The 18,084-nt window shown below is 50.1% G+C and overlaps 3 protein-coding genes across 4 annotated transcripts; 1 reads left to right on the forward strand and 2 right to left on the reverse strand.

Annotated features, from left to right (window-relative positions):
- The first annotated feature begins 693 nt into the window (after positions 1 to 693).
- Positions 694 to 10,758, forward strand: JOSD1 (Josephin domain containing 1). The gene is made up of 5 exons (XM_054276448.1): positions 694 to 711; positions 1,101 to 1,906; positions 7,040 to 7,168; positions 7,279 to 7,473; positions 8,695 to 10,758. The coding sequence occupies exons 2-5, from the start codon at positions 1,722 to 1,724 to the stop codon at positions 8,792 to 8,794; spliced, it is 609 nt and encodes a 202-aa protein (XP_054132423.1). The 5' UTR covers positions 694 to 711; positions 1,101 to 1,721; the 3' UTR covers positions 8,795 to 10,758.
- A 589-nt stretch (positions 10,759 to 11,347) lies between these two features.
- TOMM22 (translocase of outer mitochondrial membrane 22) lies at positions 11,348 to 13,259 on the reverse strand. Its single transcript, XM_054276457.1, has 4 exons — positions 13,106 to 13,259; positions 12,887 to 13,005; positions 12,471 to 12,588; positions 11,348 to 12,076 (listed from the first exon to the last, which is right to left on the reverse strand). Exons 1-4 carry the CDS (start codon positions 13,214 to 13,216, stop codon positions 12,002 to 12,004), a joined length of 423 nt encoding a protein of 140 aa, XP_054132432.1. The 5' UTR covers positions 13,217 to 13,259; the 3' UTR covers positions 11,348 to 12,001.
- A 367-nt stretch (positions 13,260 to 13,626) lies between these two features.
- On the reverse strand, positions 13,627 to 16,839 carry CBY1 (chibby family member 1, beta catenin antagonist). 2 transcript variants are annotated; one of them, XM_054276179.1, is made up of 5 exons: positions 16,525 to 16,839; positions 15,779 to 15,888; positions 14,979 to 15,084; positions 14,780 to 14,895; positions 13,627 to 13,955 (listed from the first exon to the last, which is right to left on the reverse strand). In XM_054276179.1, exons 2-5 carry the CDS (start codon positions 15,854 to 15,856, stop codon positions 13,875 to 13,877), a joined length of 381 nt encoding a protein of 126 aa, XP_054132154.1. In that variant the 5' UTR covers positions 15,857 to 15,888; positions 16,525 to 16,839; the 3' UTR covers positions 13,627 to 13,874. The 2 variants fall into 2 exon arrangements, with proteins under 2 accessions (XP_054132154.1, XP_054132145.1); XM_054276170.1 differs by lacking the exon at positions 16,525 to 16,839 and adding an exon at positions 16,242 to 16,404.
- Positions 16,840 to 18,084: the final 1,245 nt, after the last annotated feature.

The raw sequence follows: 18,084 nt of genomic DNA on the forward strand, positions 1-18,084 counted from the left end.
AGCCAATCGAATAAGGGATCCCAAAGGCGTGGGTGGGACTAAGTGCGGTAACAGAGCCCGCCCTGGTGGGAGGGCATTCTCTCGGGCTAGCCAATGAGAAAGAAGAGATTTTTTATTGATAACTATGTCAGCCAATGGAACAGGGTGGGAGTGCGCCTGGTGTTCCTGCAGTCCGCGGGACAGCCTGTCCCGGCGCGTCGTGCCGCCAGCTCCCGGGGTTCGCAAGGGACCCCGCCGCCCCTACTGCCTCGGGCTCCCTACAGAAAACCCCTACGCCTGCTGGCCATGCGAGGCCACAGTGTTCAGACGGCCGGCGGGGGCCTCCGGGCAGGACGCCAGCGCCAAGGAGGAAACCCCTGTGGCTGAGGGACTCTGCGGACGGGCAGGTGACCCCTGCAGAGCGGCGGGGAAAGCCGCCTGTCCTGCTCCTCCGCCTAGCCACACGCACGCTTGTGGCACCACCGCCACAGGCGCCAACCTGTGGCACAGAACGAAGCCGGAGGGAATTTACGTTTGTTTATTCAGAGACTGCTTTCGTTTCTGTCCCGGCTCGTTCTGCCGCTGACGTCGAGGGGGCGGGGCCGACGTCGGCGCGTGCGGGGGGCGGGGGGGCGCGCGCGTGTGTGCGTGCGTGCGCGCGCGAGAGTGGCGCGAGCGGGGCTCGGCGCGCGCGTGCGCCGGCGCGGGGCGGCCCTGGGGGCCGAGCGGGCGGTGAGGAGCCGTCGGCGGGACCCGACCGGCCTGGCCTGGCCCGGCCCGGCCCGGCGGGACCCCTGCAACCCTCCCGAGGGCAAGGGCGGGCGCCTCGGCCCAGCGGCGAGCCCCGAAGGGCTGGGTGGGGGTTAGACTGGGGCCTCTCCTCAGCGCGGTGGGCTGCGGGGGTCGCTGGGCCTCGGCCGTGGGAAGCGGCTCCCGCCTGGGGTGCTGTTGCTGTTGTTGTTGTTTTGGTGGTGGTGGTTGTGAGGGCGTCGGGCGGGGAGGGGCGGGGTGGAGAGGTGCGAGGCAGGCCCTGGGGCTGGTCCCGCCTGCCCTACCCTCGCTCCCCCGGGCTTGGGGCTGCCTCTGGTTGCTAACGGAGACTTCCCTTTGTCGGAGCGCAGGGTGACCTGTGAGGAGTCGCCTTCCCCGCAGCCCGGACTTGGGCTTCTCGTGGCCTAGCAAGAAGTGGTTTCCTTTCCCGAGCTGTTGGCATCTTCCTGCCGGGATTCAGTCGTTCCCAAAGGAATGGAGGAATGCAGCTGATAAGTGCTTAACCACCCTGTGCTCCTATAGGCAGTACCCGGTGCTGGCTTCATCTTCTTCCCTTTGGCACTTTGGGGTTGGGCCTCTCCTGTTACCTGGTCTGGGTACTTTTTTTAGTGGCACTGTAGACCAAAGGAGATGGAAGAAAAGGAACGATGTGATAAATTCCAGCTGGTACCTTGAGACTAAGGAGAATTATATATTTTGACATTTTAATTTTTTTTTTCTGTGGAGGAAAGGGAAATACTACATTTTATGGGGTATGGGAGGAGGGAGGTTGCAGATCTTCATGTGGTTTTTAAAACCAGCTGTCAGAGGCAATTACTGAGTAAACTGAAACACAAGAGGAGGATTCGTAAGCTGGAAGCACCTCTAGCCCACAAAAGAAAGGGGCAGTGGGCTGCTGTTGTGACTGTGGGGGCAGAAACTTCGGCCTCCTTCATTTTTCACCACCTACTCCCCATCCACCCATCGAGAAAATGAGCTGTGTGCCATGGAAAGGTGACAAGACCAAATCGGAATCGCCAGAGCCATCCCAGCAGCCGCCACAGCACATTTACCACGAGAAGCAACGCAGGGAGCTGTGTGCCCTCCATGCCCTCAACAATGTCTTCCAGGACAGCAACGCCTTCACTAGGGAAACCCTGCAGGAGATTTTCCAGAGGTAGGCTGCTCTCTGTACTGGCAGTAGCTTCCCCTTGTCCTCAGCTGATTGCAGGGATTTTTGGGTGTTGTCTGGGGGGAAGTAGAAAGAAAAGGAGGAATTCAGACTGTGCCACTGCTTTGAACTGAATGTATCTTGGTTTTTTAACCCCAGACTTTTTTTTTTTTTTTGTCCCTCCATGCAGAAATTCTTTCTCATTTTACTTGTTTCTTAACCTGTTCTGGCTGCCAGCTATGGGTCCAAGGGTTTTATTGTAGATGCTGTCATGGTTGGAGTGTTATCTTCCTCTCTACTCACCTTAGTGCCTCTTCTACCTGTCTTCCATAATTTTGCCCCTCACTTGTGTAGATAAGTTACCTAGATTTAATAATGGATTTGGGGATTGCCTTGGGGGAATGAAGGCAGCAGAAATGGCTTACTGACTTAGTATTGCAACATTTGTAAGTTTTTTAGAAATTAGGAGTTTTGCCAAATGAGTGATTCTTATTCAAGAGGTTCAGTGAAGTTCTTCAAATATTTTGGGTTTTTTTTTTCCATGCAGCAAGATTCTCTGTACTCTCTCAAACTGGCTTTAATTTCAGTAGCTGGATGCCTGTTTCCTGTGGCATTGCTAAATGTTTCCCAGGAGCTTCAGATAATTAATTAAAGTAGGTTTGAGTTTTACAGGGATGAATATAAATCATTAACGTGGCCTGTGCAATAGCTCATATTTTGCTCAGTGTTTTGATGCTTTATGGAAATTCTCCTGTGTGAACCCTTATGAGTTCTGGTGACCTACTGCTGGTGAATCTGTGATGATAAAGGAAATGATGGAAAGGGGCTGTCCTCTGATAGTCAGCCTGCAGATGTTGTAAACATGGTGTAAGTTTTGGTTGAATACCTGTTACCAGCAGCTGCCAGCACCTTGTGTTTGTGAGGAGCAGGAGATCCCACCCCACGGCAGTCATGGTACCCTGTGCTGATGACAGGGAGCTGTGGCCCTGTTGCAGCTCCCCTGAAAACTGGCAGTTTTATGAAACTGGTGCTTGACTCATCAAACTCATGCCTGTGTTTGGCAGAGGATGTGGTGAAGGACAATAACAAGTATCAGATTGAAATGCTATTTATTGTAGTGTTGCAGCTAAAACTCCTGCTGGTGGAGTGGAGCTGGTCCATGGCAGGCTCAAGGCACTCTTTGTCCAGCATAAACACACTGTGGTTTTGTTCCAGAGCAGCAATTGTCAGAATCTTACTCACAGCTGGATTGCTCTTGGCCTGAAGCAAACAAAGGCAGTTCATGTGGTAGAAGGAGTGTGATGATCTAATTAATTGGCTTTCATTGCATTTGGTGAGACAGAATTAGTGTGCAGCATGAAACCTCTCAGAAAAAGACTGGATATTAATCTTGTTGGACCTCTTTCCCTGGAAGGGAGAGTTTGTCTTTTATTCCAACCTGGAGTTGTTCCATCCTAATATTCAGATCAAGATACACAGATTGATTCAGCCCCATGGTAGTATGGAAATACACATGGATATTCCTCTTGGAAATGGATGAGCTATAAGTTATACAAAAGAATTGCCACTGCCTTTCTGTTTCTGTTGGGTGGCTACTTGTGTGTAGCTCTTTGACTTGCCTTTAAGAAGTGTGAATTTAGTTGCCCTTTTTATGTCACTTGTCTTTTCCTGTGTCTACTCACATTCTATGTATTGATAAAGGTAGGATGAATATTTTTAATAACCTGCAAAAATGTTGAGGTCTGATTTTTAAACCTGGTGTTGATAAGGTAACAAAATCACAAATAAACTTAAGCTCTCTGGCTTTTACCACATTCCTTGGAGAATGATTGAACCACATTGCTTAATCATTAGCTTCCCTTTTGCTGCATCCTATTGTGTAAGGCCAGGGTAGTCTGATGATTATCGTCTCAAGCATGTGCTGAAACTTGGTCTGGACACCCCTCTGATTGTGCAGTCTTTCCCTCTTCTTTCCTCTAAAACAAGAAATACATTTTTGATGTTCCTCTGGCTTTTGTTGCAGAAAGTATGATTGCATGTTCCAAGTGTTGCATGGAGATACAAATAAATCTCTTCGCTTCACTGGAGTCTGCATATTGGGACCTGATTAAGAAAGACAACTGCAGGAATCTTGGAGCCCCTTGTGTTAAGACAACATGTTGATGAAAGTTTCTGATAGAAAGATCAGGAGGATTATTTACCTGGATTTCTGTCCAGCTTTGTCAGTCTTCCTCAGCTCAGTGGCTAGATAAAAAATACCAAAACAACAGTTTAATTCCTTTACTGGTCAGAATCCTTCAGCTGATGATTGTGTACCCTGCTTAGGTATGTGTGGGTCAAGATGTTGAGGTGGTTTTTAGGGCAAGTTTGCTCACACATGCCAGTTTCTTGTTGCCCGTGCTGGTCACCTCATCACATTTCTGGGGCTCTGGAAGTTATGTGAAGGAACAAAGATAAGTGTGTTCTTTCAGCTCTTGAATAAACTTGTCTGGAAAGTGGAGCCATGAGAGGGTGCTTCTGCAGCCCAAAGGGCTCTCTGGATTGTAAGGTTTTCTTTGCTTGTGGGGATTAGGAGAGTTGGTAGGTTGAAGCAGTGATCTTGAGGAATTAGGCGTAGCCAAGTGATCTTCCTTTATAGAGATGCTGGAAGAGCTGTGACAAGCTGCAGGTTCTATCTCTGTGATTAGTAAAATACACCCTAAAATACACCCCATGGTGGATATTAACAGCTTTTCCTCTTAGCATGGTATTGTGGACTCCTCTCCCTTCTGTAGCGAGCATGCTTACCAGACTGTTCTGCTGCAGACTGCTCCACTGCGGAAAAACTTCCAGCTGAAAACAAAACCAAAACAAAGGCTGCCTGCCTCCAGCCTCTCTAGCCTTGGTTGCTCTGAAACTCTCTACTCAGTCCACTGCTTTCTTGTCAAATGCCTTATGCTGTCAGGGTGTCACTGAACACTGGGAAGTGAACTCTCCACAGCTGGATAAGTAAGAAAGCTGAGATGCTTCATTCAGCGTGCTGGGTGCTTGGGGATCGCTCCACCTAACGTGTGCACCCAGCAGTGTACTAGTCATACAACCAGACCAGGTTATATGCATGAAACCAGTACATATGCACTGCATTTCTACTGCAGGTGCATTGTATTTCCTGAATACATGCATGTATGTTAATTGTTTCCATGGATTTATTTGGATATCAGTAGGGCTCTTTTGAGAGTCTTTGGTGGTCATTTGGGAACATCGCATTCCCCAAGTTTTCCATTTTGGTTCTGGATCTTCTAATGAATCGTTTCACCTTGAGATTATCTCAAGTATGTTGTCAGGTCACGATGCACTTCTCTTATCGTTCTTTGCCCTGGCATTCTATCTTTGTGCTCAAAACTAAGACATCTGCTAGTACATCCCAGTGGCTGATATAGGTAAATAAGGAAGCACTAGCTGATACAAGACTGTTAGTCACAGATGTAGGGAGTTAACATAAAACCACATTAATCTCTGGAATTTGTACAAGGTACTGTATGGTACAAAACTAAGCATTAATCACAGATATGGGGATCAAACACTATTGTGCTAAAGTTAAAAATAATTTTCCACATCTTCCATCACTGCTGCATGGACACCTTTGTAAAGAAATATAATTTGTTGGGTAAGAAGGGCAGGAATGAAGAAGGGCTGAAGGATTTCCAGTGATGAAATATGCCTGCAGAATATTCAGTGTAGTAAAATCTGAACGAAAAATGTGCAGAAAACATTAAGATTTTTGAGGAGGCAGGTAAAATACAGATGTTTGGATGATATGAAATCTGAACTTTGCACTAGCAGAATTAATAGAGTCCTTATCAATGGAAAGATCAACTCATCACAACAGAACTCATCTGAGGCTTGACTTTCTTTGGATTGGCGTTATGTGACGTTGTTGTTCTCTGCTCCCAGCTTCCCCCGTGCTTGCTTTTTCTGCTGTCATCTTCATAATAGTACACCCTGTTGTTTTCCCTCCTTACAAAATTTCTTAGGCAGAGGGGGGGAACATAAAACCATAAAAGTGGCTAACAGGCTTTTTTGCCACATCTCCATGTTGTGTCTCACATCCATTATCTGAACTTGTGCAAAGGCTGTTACATATTTTTGGCATGTAACCTCATAGCAGCCCACAGCTTCCTCACAGGAGGAGGTGGAGGGGCAGGCATTGGTCTCTCCTCTCTGGTGACCAGTAACAGGACCTGAAGGAGTGGCATGAGGCACTGTCAGAGGAGGTTTGGTTTGGATATTAGGAGAAGGTTCTTCACCCAGAGGGCAGTTGGGCACTGGAACAAGCTCGCCGGGGAAGTGGTCACAGCACCAAGCCTGACAGAGTTGAAGAGGAGTTAGGACTGAATGAATGCTGTCAAGCACATGGTGTGATCCTTGGGGCTGTCCAACATGCTGTTGGATCCTTTCCAACTCAGGATATTCTGCAGTTGTATGAAAGTGATGGCCTGTGGTTCTGCATTTTTAGATGCTGCAGTAATGCAAGTGATGTCTAAGCAAACTTACAGGTTGAGGCTGAAGAGATTTGTTTGCATCAGGATTATCTGTTTAGTTACCTACAGCAACAGATATTTTTTTACCATCTAGCAACCACAACAGTTTTGGAAAGCTCCCAACCCCAAGTATCTTCACAGCTTTGTGTCTGAATACTTCTTTCATTTTCCAGTGGAGGAGGAGGAAGAATAACCTTTCCTGCAGCCAACCTTCCATGCCTCTTTTTCTCATCCGGTCTTCAGGACTGCTGTTGACTATTGGACTCTTGAAATTGTAATAGCTGCTGTCCTGAATTGCAAACTAGTATTTACTCTGACTGTAAATTGAGGAAAAATCGTAATTGAAGCATCCTTCAGAAGTACCAGTTCAAGGGATCAGGGAAAAAGAGCTTTGTGATTTCTTTTGCATCAAAGGCAGGATTTTTGGAGGCTTTGTACATCAGAGTTATTCTTAATGCATCACTTAGTTTCCTCAGCCCGTTTGATGAGGGATAAGGGGGGCACGGAATAGTTTGTGTTTAAACACAAAACCCCTGGAAATGGACTTCAAGTTATATAGCAGGTTGTGGAATACAGGTTCAACAAACATCTGCTAAGCAGTCTCCTCTTCTGTTTGCAGGCTGTCTCCAAACACCATGGTGACCCCCCACAAGAAGAGCATGCTGGGGAATGGGAACTATGATGTGAACGTGATTATGGCAGCACTTCAGACCAAAGGCTACGAGGCGGTTTGGTGGGATAAGCGCAGGTACTGAGAGGCTCTGTCATTCTGGAGGTGGCTGCTCTTTGTAAAACTGACAAAGAGATTGAAGTGAAAGCACCAGAACATAATCTGGTTGATGTTGTGCGCTCTTTCAGGGATGTTAACGCCATTGCCCTGTCTAACGTGATGGGCTTCATCATGAACCTGCCCTCCAGCCTTTGCTGGGGCCCCTTGAAGCTCCCCCTCAAGCGACAGCATTGGATCTGTGTCCGGGAGGTGGGAGGCACCTACTACAACCTCGACTCCAAGCTCAAGGTGCCCGAGTGGATTGGAGGTGAAAGTGAGCTCAGGTAGGATTTCCTCTAATCCGTCCCTGTTGGAGGGAAGAAGTCTGTCCTTAAACAGTTGGTGATTGAAACATGTATGGCTGACTTGCAATTGTAAACATTTGAGAGTAATAAGGTTCTTCTGCCTCCACTTGGATTTATGCCCTGTTTGTGTAAAGCCAGGGAAATGCTTTTGGCAGTGATGTCTCTATCAGCTCAGGAGAGCTTGACTTGGCCTCTTACGTGTCTGGCTCTGTCTGTGGCAAAGGTAGAGGCCTTCTCTGGTATTAGTGGGGGACATCTGCTACAGGATGTGCTGTGCCCTGCTCCCTCCTCAAACATGACAGTATCAGCATTCTTTGCCTATTTAGTAACAATCTGCATGTCTGCAGCAAAAGGCTTTCCAGACTAAAAGTGCAGCCTTACCCCTGAGAGCAGTAAGAGCTGTTTGTTAGGAATCACTTTTCCTATGTAAGCATACACTGCCCTTCTGGCTTGGCTCCCCTTCCCTCTTCAATCTTAACACAAGAAGGTCATTGTAAATACTTTGTAAAATTTCACCTGCGCTTGATTGCTGTTTAGCTTCCATTCCATCATGCCATAAATCCTACTAACAGCTTTGCTTCCTTGACTGGTCTTGTTCTGAGATAGGGACTGGGGATTGCACATGTGCAGTGTTTGCAGAGCCAGCCGTGCCACTGAAGTTTTGGTAAATTTCTGGGGTAAAGTAAGTCTTGTGAAACTACTGTGCAGAGGTTCTGGTGGATTTTATCCTAGGTGTATCGTTCTTCAGCAATAAATTAGGCCTTTCTCTACTTGGAGTTTTGGAAATCTGGACCAAAAGATATTGGAGGAAATGTTGATTTTTCATATTTATTGGAAGTAATCCAAGTTTGGTATTAGAAAAAGCTTATGTGCAGAAAAGGGCTAAAAAACCATGTCAAATGACCAAGTGGTACACTGCTGTTAAGGACATCTGTGTGATGGGGTGTTCTTTTTTTAGAATAAAAAGATCATTTTTCTCCCAGATTTGTTGGAATTATTTAAAGTTAAGATGGGATTCTTGATCTTGAAAATATGAAGAAACTAAATTTGGTTTTAATTCTGTTTTTCTTCCCTTGGGAAATAATAAAGTAGCATCTATATAGACTTATCTCTGTTGAGGTTAAGATAATATTTAATTGTTGTTGTAGATGATGAAGTTCTACATTCAGTAGCCCTTGTTTCTATTTCTCTTTATGATAGGAAATTTTTGAAACACCAGCTGAGAGGAAAGAACTGTGAACTCCTATTGGTGGTGCCAGAGGAGGTGGAAGCACATCAGACCTGGAGAGCTGACGTGTGACCTGGGCCAGCTCTGTCCTCCCACTACAGTTCTTCCCCTTCACCAAACTCCTGATGTCCTAAAACCTGGATAATGGGTGCCCCAACTCTCTTCGTCTGGAATTTCCTTTGTTAGGCTCTTCTCTTCCTTCCTTGGTGCAATAGGGCAATGGCAGAGGACATTGGGGTGGTGGGTGGGGAAGAACTGAGGGCAGAGCAGAGGAAACTGGAAGCCAATCACTTTAATTGCAAGGTGGATGAGCTGCAGTGCCCTCTGGCCAGCTGGGAGGCATCGCACTCTTGAAAAACTGGGCTGGGGAGAAAGAGTGCCTGGAAACCCTGGGCTTCCATTTCCCCACGTGGTTGAAGGCTGTGTGTGGTGGGACACTGCTCCCTCCAGGGCTTGTCAGGAAGGAGCAGGCACCGAGCACGCTGCCGCCTCTTCACAGTTCTCTCCCTCCAAAACAAATTGTTGTGAAGACATTTGCAATTCCTAAGGGTCTCTCAGGACACTCAGAACACTAGGAATGGTACGGTGCTCAGCACGACCCTCTGCTTCTTAGGGCTGGTTTGTGCCAGGAATTAAGAAACAATAATAAAACCAGAGTCATCTTCCAAGAAATTCTTCGGGTAGCTAGAGGATTCTTCCCCAGGGTCTCCAAGGATTTATGTATGTGGTGAGTGGTTGTTTGGCAGTATGTGTCTGGCTAAGGTGACATGGAAACAGCAAGCACAGGATGACTGAGGAGTATCAAGTTTCTGGACTGGAGAGAAGCCACAGTCTGCTTGGGTTTCTTTGTGCTATGGTGGGGGGTTTTTTTCACTATTTTTTAACATTTATTTTGGTTTTCTGCATGGTCACCCAGTAGTTTAGGAGCTCCTTGGAGAGAGGAATAAAGCTGAAGAGGTTTTCAAAGAAATTAATTCCCTTTTATTTTCCACTCTCCAGAAGTCCAGCCCACAGTCACAGATGTAATGTGAAATGAAAGAGGTCAAGTTATAAAGTAAAAATGGGCTGAGGAGGGAAGCCTTTATAGCAGTCAGTTTTCCTCATTTATTGCTACCATCTGCTGGTCTGGGAGCTGCAGAGGGTCCACCAGAACTTCCAGGCATTGGAGACACCCTGGCTTGGTAGTTGAACCAACCTCTCCTTTAGCATTGGCCAACAAACATTCCGTTAATGGGTGAATTGCTTTTTTCTGCCTTCCATGGGGAAGAGAAACTAGACATGGAGACACTGAGGAATCTCCACCGGCTGTTTCCCAGTCACCCAGGAGAGCTGTAGCTCAGCCATGCCTTCCGTGGCAGGAGGAGGAAATGCTGAATCTGGAACTCCCTTGGTTGTGTTTAGCACTTCCTGGCTGAGCTGCTGGTTGCTTCCATCTTTACACGTCTTGGTTGAACAGCAACCTCTGGCACCTGATGGAGCTCGAAGGATCCTGTTCCATCATGCAGGAAACTCTCATTACTGATGTTTGAGCTGGTGAAAGGAGGGATTGTAATGACCTTTTCTCAGTTATTTTTCTCTTCAGAGCTCTGCAAATGCATGAGCAGGTGCTCGAACCTCAGAGACGACCAAAATGGCACCGTCCCAACAGAGAACAGAGGCCACATGACGACAGGACGACGGTGTTTGCTGACCCCCGGACATCTGGCAAGCACTTCTGCAGTCCTTTGAGCACAGCCTCCCACAGTCAAGGGCAAATGGCTCTTACATTTTAAAAAGTCCTATTTCGTAACACATTCCAATGACCAATACCAGCTGGCAGAGTTTTTAAACACTTTCCAGGCAGGATGTTCAGCCTGCAGGCATTCTGCTCCTGACTTGAAGCCATTTCTTCAAGAGGGGAAAATATAAATCTCAACAGCAACATTTTCTATGCTGATTGAAGTTGCACTTTGGAGAAAAACCCTGTTTGCATGGAAACTGCAAGCCAATGGATCAGTGCACAATATGCAAAGATGTTTTGAAATACTTTGGGGCTGCTTTCCTCTCCTTGTATGTCAGCTGCTTTCCCGGGGGAGAAACAGTGTGATCCAGCTGCTCAGGTAAAGGGAAAGTGTGTGATCACATCCCTGTGGGAGGTGAGGCTGCTGTGCCCGGGGGTGGGTGAGCTGGTCCAGTCCCACTGCTCGGGAGCGGGGAAGCCCCTCTTTGTTTTCTTGCTTGTTTGGTTTTGTTAGAGCCTTGTCTTGGGTTTGTTTACAGAGATGTATTTTGTTTAACCAAATATTAAAAATGGAAAAAAAAAAGTTTCCATATAAATGTCCTATCACTTCTGTATGTTCAATTGAATTGTTCTGTAACAAAGTATGTAAAGGATAAATAAATTTTTTTCTTTGGTTATAAAACCACCACGTTTCTGTGCATTAAGAACCTTGAACACTGGACACTGGTGCTGAGGTAGGATCACCTCCCAGAATTCCCTTAAGCCAAACATGGCTTCCCCACCCCTCTGAAGGTGACAAGGCCACATCTGTTCCTTCCACACTGCCAGGCTGTGCATGAAATGGAGAGATCCCTACCCAGAAATCCCCCAGCAGCTCTGAAAGAACTGAGCCTCCCTCAAGGACATCTATTAAAACCACACTGCTCAGGTTGGATTTATTTAATATTCCATACAAAAAAATACGCAGCTGATGTCTGTTCTACTTTATGAGGCAGAGAATCTGCGTGGATGTGATCGTCTCAAACCTGGCCTGCTGCTCCCTCGGTTCTCACACTCACACAGCTGCAGTGAAAGTGTTTCTGCAGACGCATCTTCCCAAAGAGTATTTTCCATGGGGTATTGATTGCCACCGGCACCCCTCCTTCCTCTGCTGGGAAAGTCACACTTCCTGCCACCACTGTCCTTCAGCTCCAAATCAGGCAGGAAAGCACTTGTTGTGTCTGCCTGCTGCATTTCAAAGCCTGACCTGTGCCCCAGGGTGTTTTGTGGGGGCAAGAAGCTGGCAGAGGAGCTTCCCCCGGTCCAAGTCTGTAACTGGTTATGGCATAGTGATTGAATAAAAGGAAATACTCATGATTTCTAAAGGAGAGGGGGATGCAGACAGGAGCCATCATCAGGTCCATAGGGGGGCTTCCCTCCCTCGTTATGAACAGGTCAATGTCCCAAAGGATAACCAAAAATAAAAAGAAAAAATGCCCTGGCCCAACAAATCAACAGTTCAATATATCATAATCGCAAGGTCTTCCCACTTGATATGAATCCAACTCAGCTTCCACAAATTAGATTTTTCCCGACAGCGGAGGCAGGGCCCCTGGCATTCCCCCTGAGAGCCCTGTGTTGGGTCCGAGGAGGATCTGCAAAGAAAACCATTCATTAAGGAGTTTCAAGGACACAAGATGTCTTGCCATGCTGTCCCCCCTCCCACAGGTATTGGTAGCACTTTGCAGCACCAGCCCCAGGCCTGCTGCAACAGCCAAGGTCAGTGCCCAACCACAGCCCCTACCGCAGCCCCTCACAGCAAGTTTTAGCTGGTAAAAACCAGGTTGGGCTTGCCAGGCATTGCCACCACTGGGAATCAGCAGGATTGTCCAATGAGAACACCCAGTCAGGGAATCTGGTGGGATGAGTGAGGCCACAGCATACAACAGAGTGCACCTTTCTGCCCCAGCACTGCTCACAGCGGGAGGTGCACGCACTCCCGGCCAACTCTGCAGGGCCGGGACAGACGGCTGGGCCTTCCTGCCTCACCTGTCGCTGCTGCAGCTGCTGCTGTTGCTCCATCTGCAGTTTTTCGGTTTCAAAGACGACAGGAAGAACCAGAATCATGAAGGAGGTGGTCCCAATCCACAGAGCTGCCCTAGAGAATCTATCAAGGATAAAGAACCCTAGGAATCAGTTCTTATTGGCACAATCCCGCGTTTCCCTTCCGTGCCTCAAACATAAGCCTGCCTCCAAATTCAACCCCGAGCTCCGGGGTGTCCCCTTATCCCCGCCCTTCCCAAGCCGCCCATAAACAAAGCCCGTGATTCTGCCGCTCCCCGCAGGCCCCGCACTGCGCTACCAGCGCCCAAAGCCGCAGCGAAGGCCGGCAGAGCCGCCCGCGCCCCAGCTCTGCCCGCCGGGCCCGCTCCGAGGGGCTCCGGCCCGGCCCGCCGCCCCCTCACCTGTACATCTTCTGCGCTACCGTCAGCGACAGGTCGAACGTAGCCCCGGCCGCCGACCGGACGCTCTCGGGGAACATCTCCGTGAGTCCCCACAGCCGCTCCGCCAGCGTCTCGTCCAGCTGCGGGCGGCACCAACCATGTCAGGCCCTGCCGCACGGCCCTGCGCGCCCCGCGGGGTCACCGCGCCCGCCCGGCCTTCCCCGCCGCCTGCCCCGATACCTCTTCGTCGTCCTCCTCCTCCTCGTCGAGCTCATCCTCCAGCTCCTCGGCCTTGCCCGCGCCGCCCTTGGGCAGCAGCTCCTCCGGGGACAGGGACGCCGCGGCCGCCATCGCCACCAGACAGGACGGAAGGAGCGGCGGCCGGAGCGCCGCCGGAAGCGCGGCCGCCCTCCCGCCACCCAGCCCGGGCCGGGCAGCGGCCCCTGGCGGCCCGGAGGAGCAGCGGCCACCCCCCGCCCCGGTCCCCGCAGCACAGCGCGACGCGTTACAAACACCCTCAGAAACGGGTTTTAATTGCAAGGTTTTATAACAAATATGCAAAACTCTCGAGAACGGGCAACTCCAGCATCCTGCTCGCCCAAGGCAGACGGTGAGGTTTGTACAAGCACCCGCGGGCTCCCCGCGCTGGGGGAGAGGCAGGGGTCTCCCCGCTTCGGAGAGCAGAGAAGGCGAGCAGGAGCCCTCACGGAGACGGATCGGCCCCACCGCCGACTGTCCGGCTGCCTCAGAGAGGAGGGTACCTGTGCTGGGCTGCGCTGAGCAATGTAGCAAGGTAAAGTGCTCTGAGGAAAATCGTGTTAATTAACAGCGCTGTGGTGCCAAACCAGCCATTAGCAGTACCCATGGCACCACACAGCGCTGGTTGTTTCTCGGCACTCGTGGTCCCGTGAAACAAAGTACCTCACACAGTACCAACATGCCTGGGAGGCCCGAGCCAGCCCCAGCATCCCGTGGGCCAAGACCCAGAATGAGCCTGGCCATCTCTTGTTCACTTCTTCCTCCGGCTGTGCTGCTTCAGCTCCTCCAGCTCCTTCTCCATGAGGTGGGACTCGGCAGTGGTCTCAGAGAGCTGGAACGCACAGCAAACAACAACAGGACAGAGTTAAAAGCTGGTGAGGCTTTTCCAAATTCACCGTACAACCAAGATTTACAGCCACAAGCCACGTCCTGCAGGAGGCAATTTGTTCCTGTTGAGCAAGGGGGAAGCTGCCATGTCATGTTTCACTGAGATTGCCTGGAAAACCTGAAGAGCAGATAGTGCTTCTGCTGAGTGTTCCAGCCACAAAAGCCATTTTCCAGTTTTAAAACACGTGAAGGGTAAGGAAATAAAATATTTGTTTAGAATGACATAAAGGCTAAATCACTTATTAACTGCGAATAGATGTGTGTTCTATTTCCCTGAATGTCTCTCCAGATTTTAAGCATGAAACCTGCGATCTCTGGGTAAGGCTGAATTTCGGTTTATTTACTGGAAATTCTTTCATCACAGTTTTACACATAGGATAGATGTCTTTCCCCTCATGACAGCAGATGGAAGCTTTAATCTTCTGTGACCAGAAACAGTGGCTGTAACTCAGTTTCATAGTTAGGGAAGAGAATAGAGTGGCAAGAAAAATGCCATACTCTGTGCAGAAAGGGAAACAGGAGACAGCAGGGACTTCTGTCTCTCACAGTGTTCACAACAAGCTCTGATGTGGGGGGAACCTTCCCCTCTTTCCACAGAGGGGATCAGGCTTTACTCCCACTTTAGTCACTATGCCATTACACCCGTGTTGCACAACAGAGTAAAGCAGAAAGTGGGGTGCACTGAGAGCAGCCTTCTTCAGGGAACCCAGCACCCTTTGCCCGGGCATCCCCACTGCTATGGGCAGGCAGGAGCTGGGGAAAGCTCACCATGTCCAGCAGAATGTCCACTTTCAGCCGAAGTAGGTTGTTTTCTTCCTCGAGCTGCTGGTTTCGTTTGCGCAAGCGCTGCAGTTCCCTGCGATCCCCCAGGAAGCCTCCTGATTCTTGGAGGAAAGAAGGAGGTCAAAATACAGATTGTCAGCCAACCATGGCTACTTCAGACCAGACAAGCTGGGCTGTACTCTACCTGAAACCCAGTGGCCATTTTCAAACTTCAGGCTCTGGCCAGCAAGGTTCATTGTGGGGGTGCCGTATTCCAGGCCCAGCTCAACCTCACGGGTGGATCTATCCAGCTGCAGAGAGATCACACTCAGAGTTTCACAGAATTCCAGAGCCACCCCCTGATCTCCCATTTCTTAGTGACTGGCATTCCAGTGGAAGATGCTGATCCAAATGGCCCCTGGAACCTTTGGGCATGTACTCCTTTGGTCACGTACTGCTGCAGTAGAGGACTGGTTCCTCTCACTGCCATCCCTGCACTTCTCCCACCTACACACTCATCCATCTCCCTGCATTTGGAGACCACAGGTGGGAATTTTTTAGCGACACAGTTCTGGGCTGCAGGTGTGGTGATGATTCTTCCCTGAGCTATTCCATTTCTAGCTTCATGTACAGTCACAGTGACCAGGAATGGTGCTGCACTGCAGGAAAAAAGCAGCACAGTTGGAATAATAGAATATATTGACGTGGAATGAACCCACAAGGATCATTGAGCCAACTCCTGGCCCCGCAGAGAACTGTCCACAAGAGCTGCACCGTGTGCCTGAGAGTATTGTTCTAACACTTCCTGAACTGTCAGGCTTGGTGCTGTGACCACTGCCTTTGGAAGTCTATTCCAGAGCCCAACCACTCACTGGGTGAAGAACTTTTTCCTGCCCCAGAAGCAGCTGGGAGCCCTTGTAAGGGTTATGGCACTGACAGCAGGAGGCACCCACCCCTGGCAGCAAGACATGGCTCCTGCAGCAAACCGCAGGTGCGGGCACTCACCAGGTGCAGGTTGGACAGCGAGGCCCATTTCCGGGGGGGGGTCTTCTTTGGGCTGAAGGAGTTCCCAAAGAGAGGCATTGCACGCTGCTGGCCAGGCCTACGGCGGGCTCCTGAAGGAGCGGGAGAGACACAACAGCTCTGAAGCTGTGGGCCAAGAGCAGTGATGTTCTCCCCAGGCATGTTCTCCCCAGGCAGAACCCCTCATTCTCTGCAGTGAGCTTCTCCCCAGGCAGAGCCCCCAGCTCTCAGGGCAAGACAGCGATGTGGGGGGGTCCGGGCCGCCACCCCGCCACGGCCGCCGGGCAGCACGGGCCCTCCGCGGCCACGTCCCTCGCACCTCCACCGCCACGTGACCGAGCCGGGCGGGGGGCGGAGGACGACGGTGCGCGGTGTCCCCCCCCCCGCCCGGCCGGTACCCCCAGTACCGCGCGGCGCGGCACCTCGGGGGGGGCACGGGCCGTACCACCCCACGGGCACGCCGAGCGGCTGGAAGGGGAGCCCCGCGGGGTGCTGTTCCCCGCACGGGCCACCACCGGGATGCTCCTTTGTTCTGCTTTCCCTCCCGGCATCTCACTGGTGAAAGCAGCGGGCTCGGCAAGAGCGGAGCCGATGAAGAATGCCCCCCAGCCCCCATCCCCCCCGCGCCGCAGTGGTAGGGTCAGCCCCGCGGTGCGGGGGCGGTTGGGCCGGGCTGTTCCATCGAGCTTCGCCTTAATTGGAGGGGGGGGGAGGGGCGGGGGGCGCACCTCTCCGTCGGGCCGCGGCCGCTCCCGGCGCTCGCGTCCGCCGCCGGTGGGATCCGCCGCGTGTCCCGGGAGCGGTTTGCGGCCGCCGCGTTGCCGGGGCGATGGGATCCGCGGCTCCGCTCCGCCTCCCGTGCTGGAGGCAGACGGGGGCGGAGTGCCGGGCAGCGGCCTCGGGGGTCGGCCCTGCTCACTGGGGCAAGCTAGTGCCGTGCTGACGGCGCTTTCCTTAACACCTTCCCTAAAATGCTCGAATCCCTGGAAGAGTTGTTAAAAATGTTTTTATGGGGATTGTTTGTTTATTCGCCCAGCTAAATAACTGAACGCCATTAGGCAGAGAACCCTCCCTTGCTTGGGAGCGTTGGAGAAGAAGTGGAGGAGGTCTGGCGTTCTGGACTGCGCGGGTTCAGGGGATGATGGATGAGGAGCTGGAGAGGGCAGAATAGTACAGAATCACAGAAATCACAGAATCAGTTCGGTTGGAAAAGATCTCTGAGATCATCAAGTCCTGTCTTTGGCCGAACACCACCATCATGTGAACGTGACCGTGACACTAAGTGCCATGTCCAGTCTTTTCTCAAACGCCTCCGGGGACAGTCACTCCACAGCAGCAGCAGCTCCTCACACGCCTCCCTTTGAAGCAGTCCCAGCAGCCTGATTTTCTGTGCACGTTGCAAAGCCCTCCCTTTCAGCACATGATGGAATAAATTTAGATTCCTTGTGTTACTTGCTGGCTTGTATTCCATGGGAGGTGGCAGTGGCAGTTGGTTTGGATATTTTGAATGAATGGCATGGGTATGTGACATATATCACCAGCACTTTTTATGTTACAGAGGCAAAATGCCACTCCTAAACTATAAAGTAATTCTCCAATATGTTAGAATAGCAATCTGAAGTTACTTGCTTCATTGTTAAAAAAGCTTATGTTGAGCTTCCTGGGGCCTTCCTGAAAAATTTTGGATTAATGAGGTACTCAGATGCTGACTTTAGTTAAAAGGGAACAATAAAGACAAGAAGAAAAAAAAAAAAAACGGGGCAAGGAGATGAAAGAAGAAAAGAAGAGAATCACCAACATTTTTATTTGGTTTGTACATGTATTAGTACTCCAGGAAAAAAAAAATTATCTAACAGACTTTCATTCCCAGAGTGCTTAATTGGCACCCTGCCTTAAGTGAACCAGAAAATTGCTCACTTGGAATGAGAATTGGAAAAATAGCACAGTTAAATCCAGTGACTTGAGAGAAGAAAAATTTCTGGTGCTGCTGTATCTTTTGGTAGTCCGGCTAACCAATATCTGGTTCTTGCAGGACACATACTATAAAAACAGTTGCTTTCAGACCCAGTATAGCAGAGTCTGTGCACTGGAAAGCTGTGATTTTTGCAATAAGAGAAGTGATTATAATGGGGTAGGGGGGGAAGTCAACACCCTTAATAGTGGAATAAAAACTCACTGTTCAGAGCAAGGCCTTTGTGAAGTAGCTGTGGCTTCTATCACCATTTAATACCCACACGAGTGTGCATATATTGGGTAAGAAAGATGAAAGGAAGGTCCAGATAAATGAA

Source organism: Melozone crissalis, unplaced genomic scaffold (genome assembly GCF_028551555.1).
Source record: "Melozone crissalis strain CALT ecotype California unplaced genomic scaffold, PUWL_Pcris_2 ptg000004l_1, whole genome shotgun sequence".
NCBI classification, from domain to species: domain Eukaryota; kingdom Metazoa; phylum Chordata; class Aves; order Passeriformes; family Passerellidae; genus Melozone; species Melozone crissalis.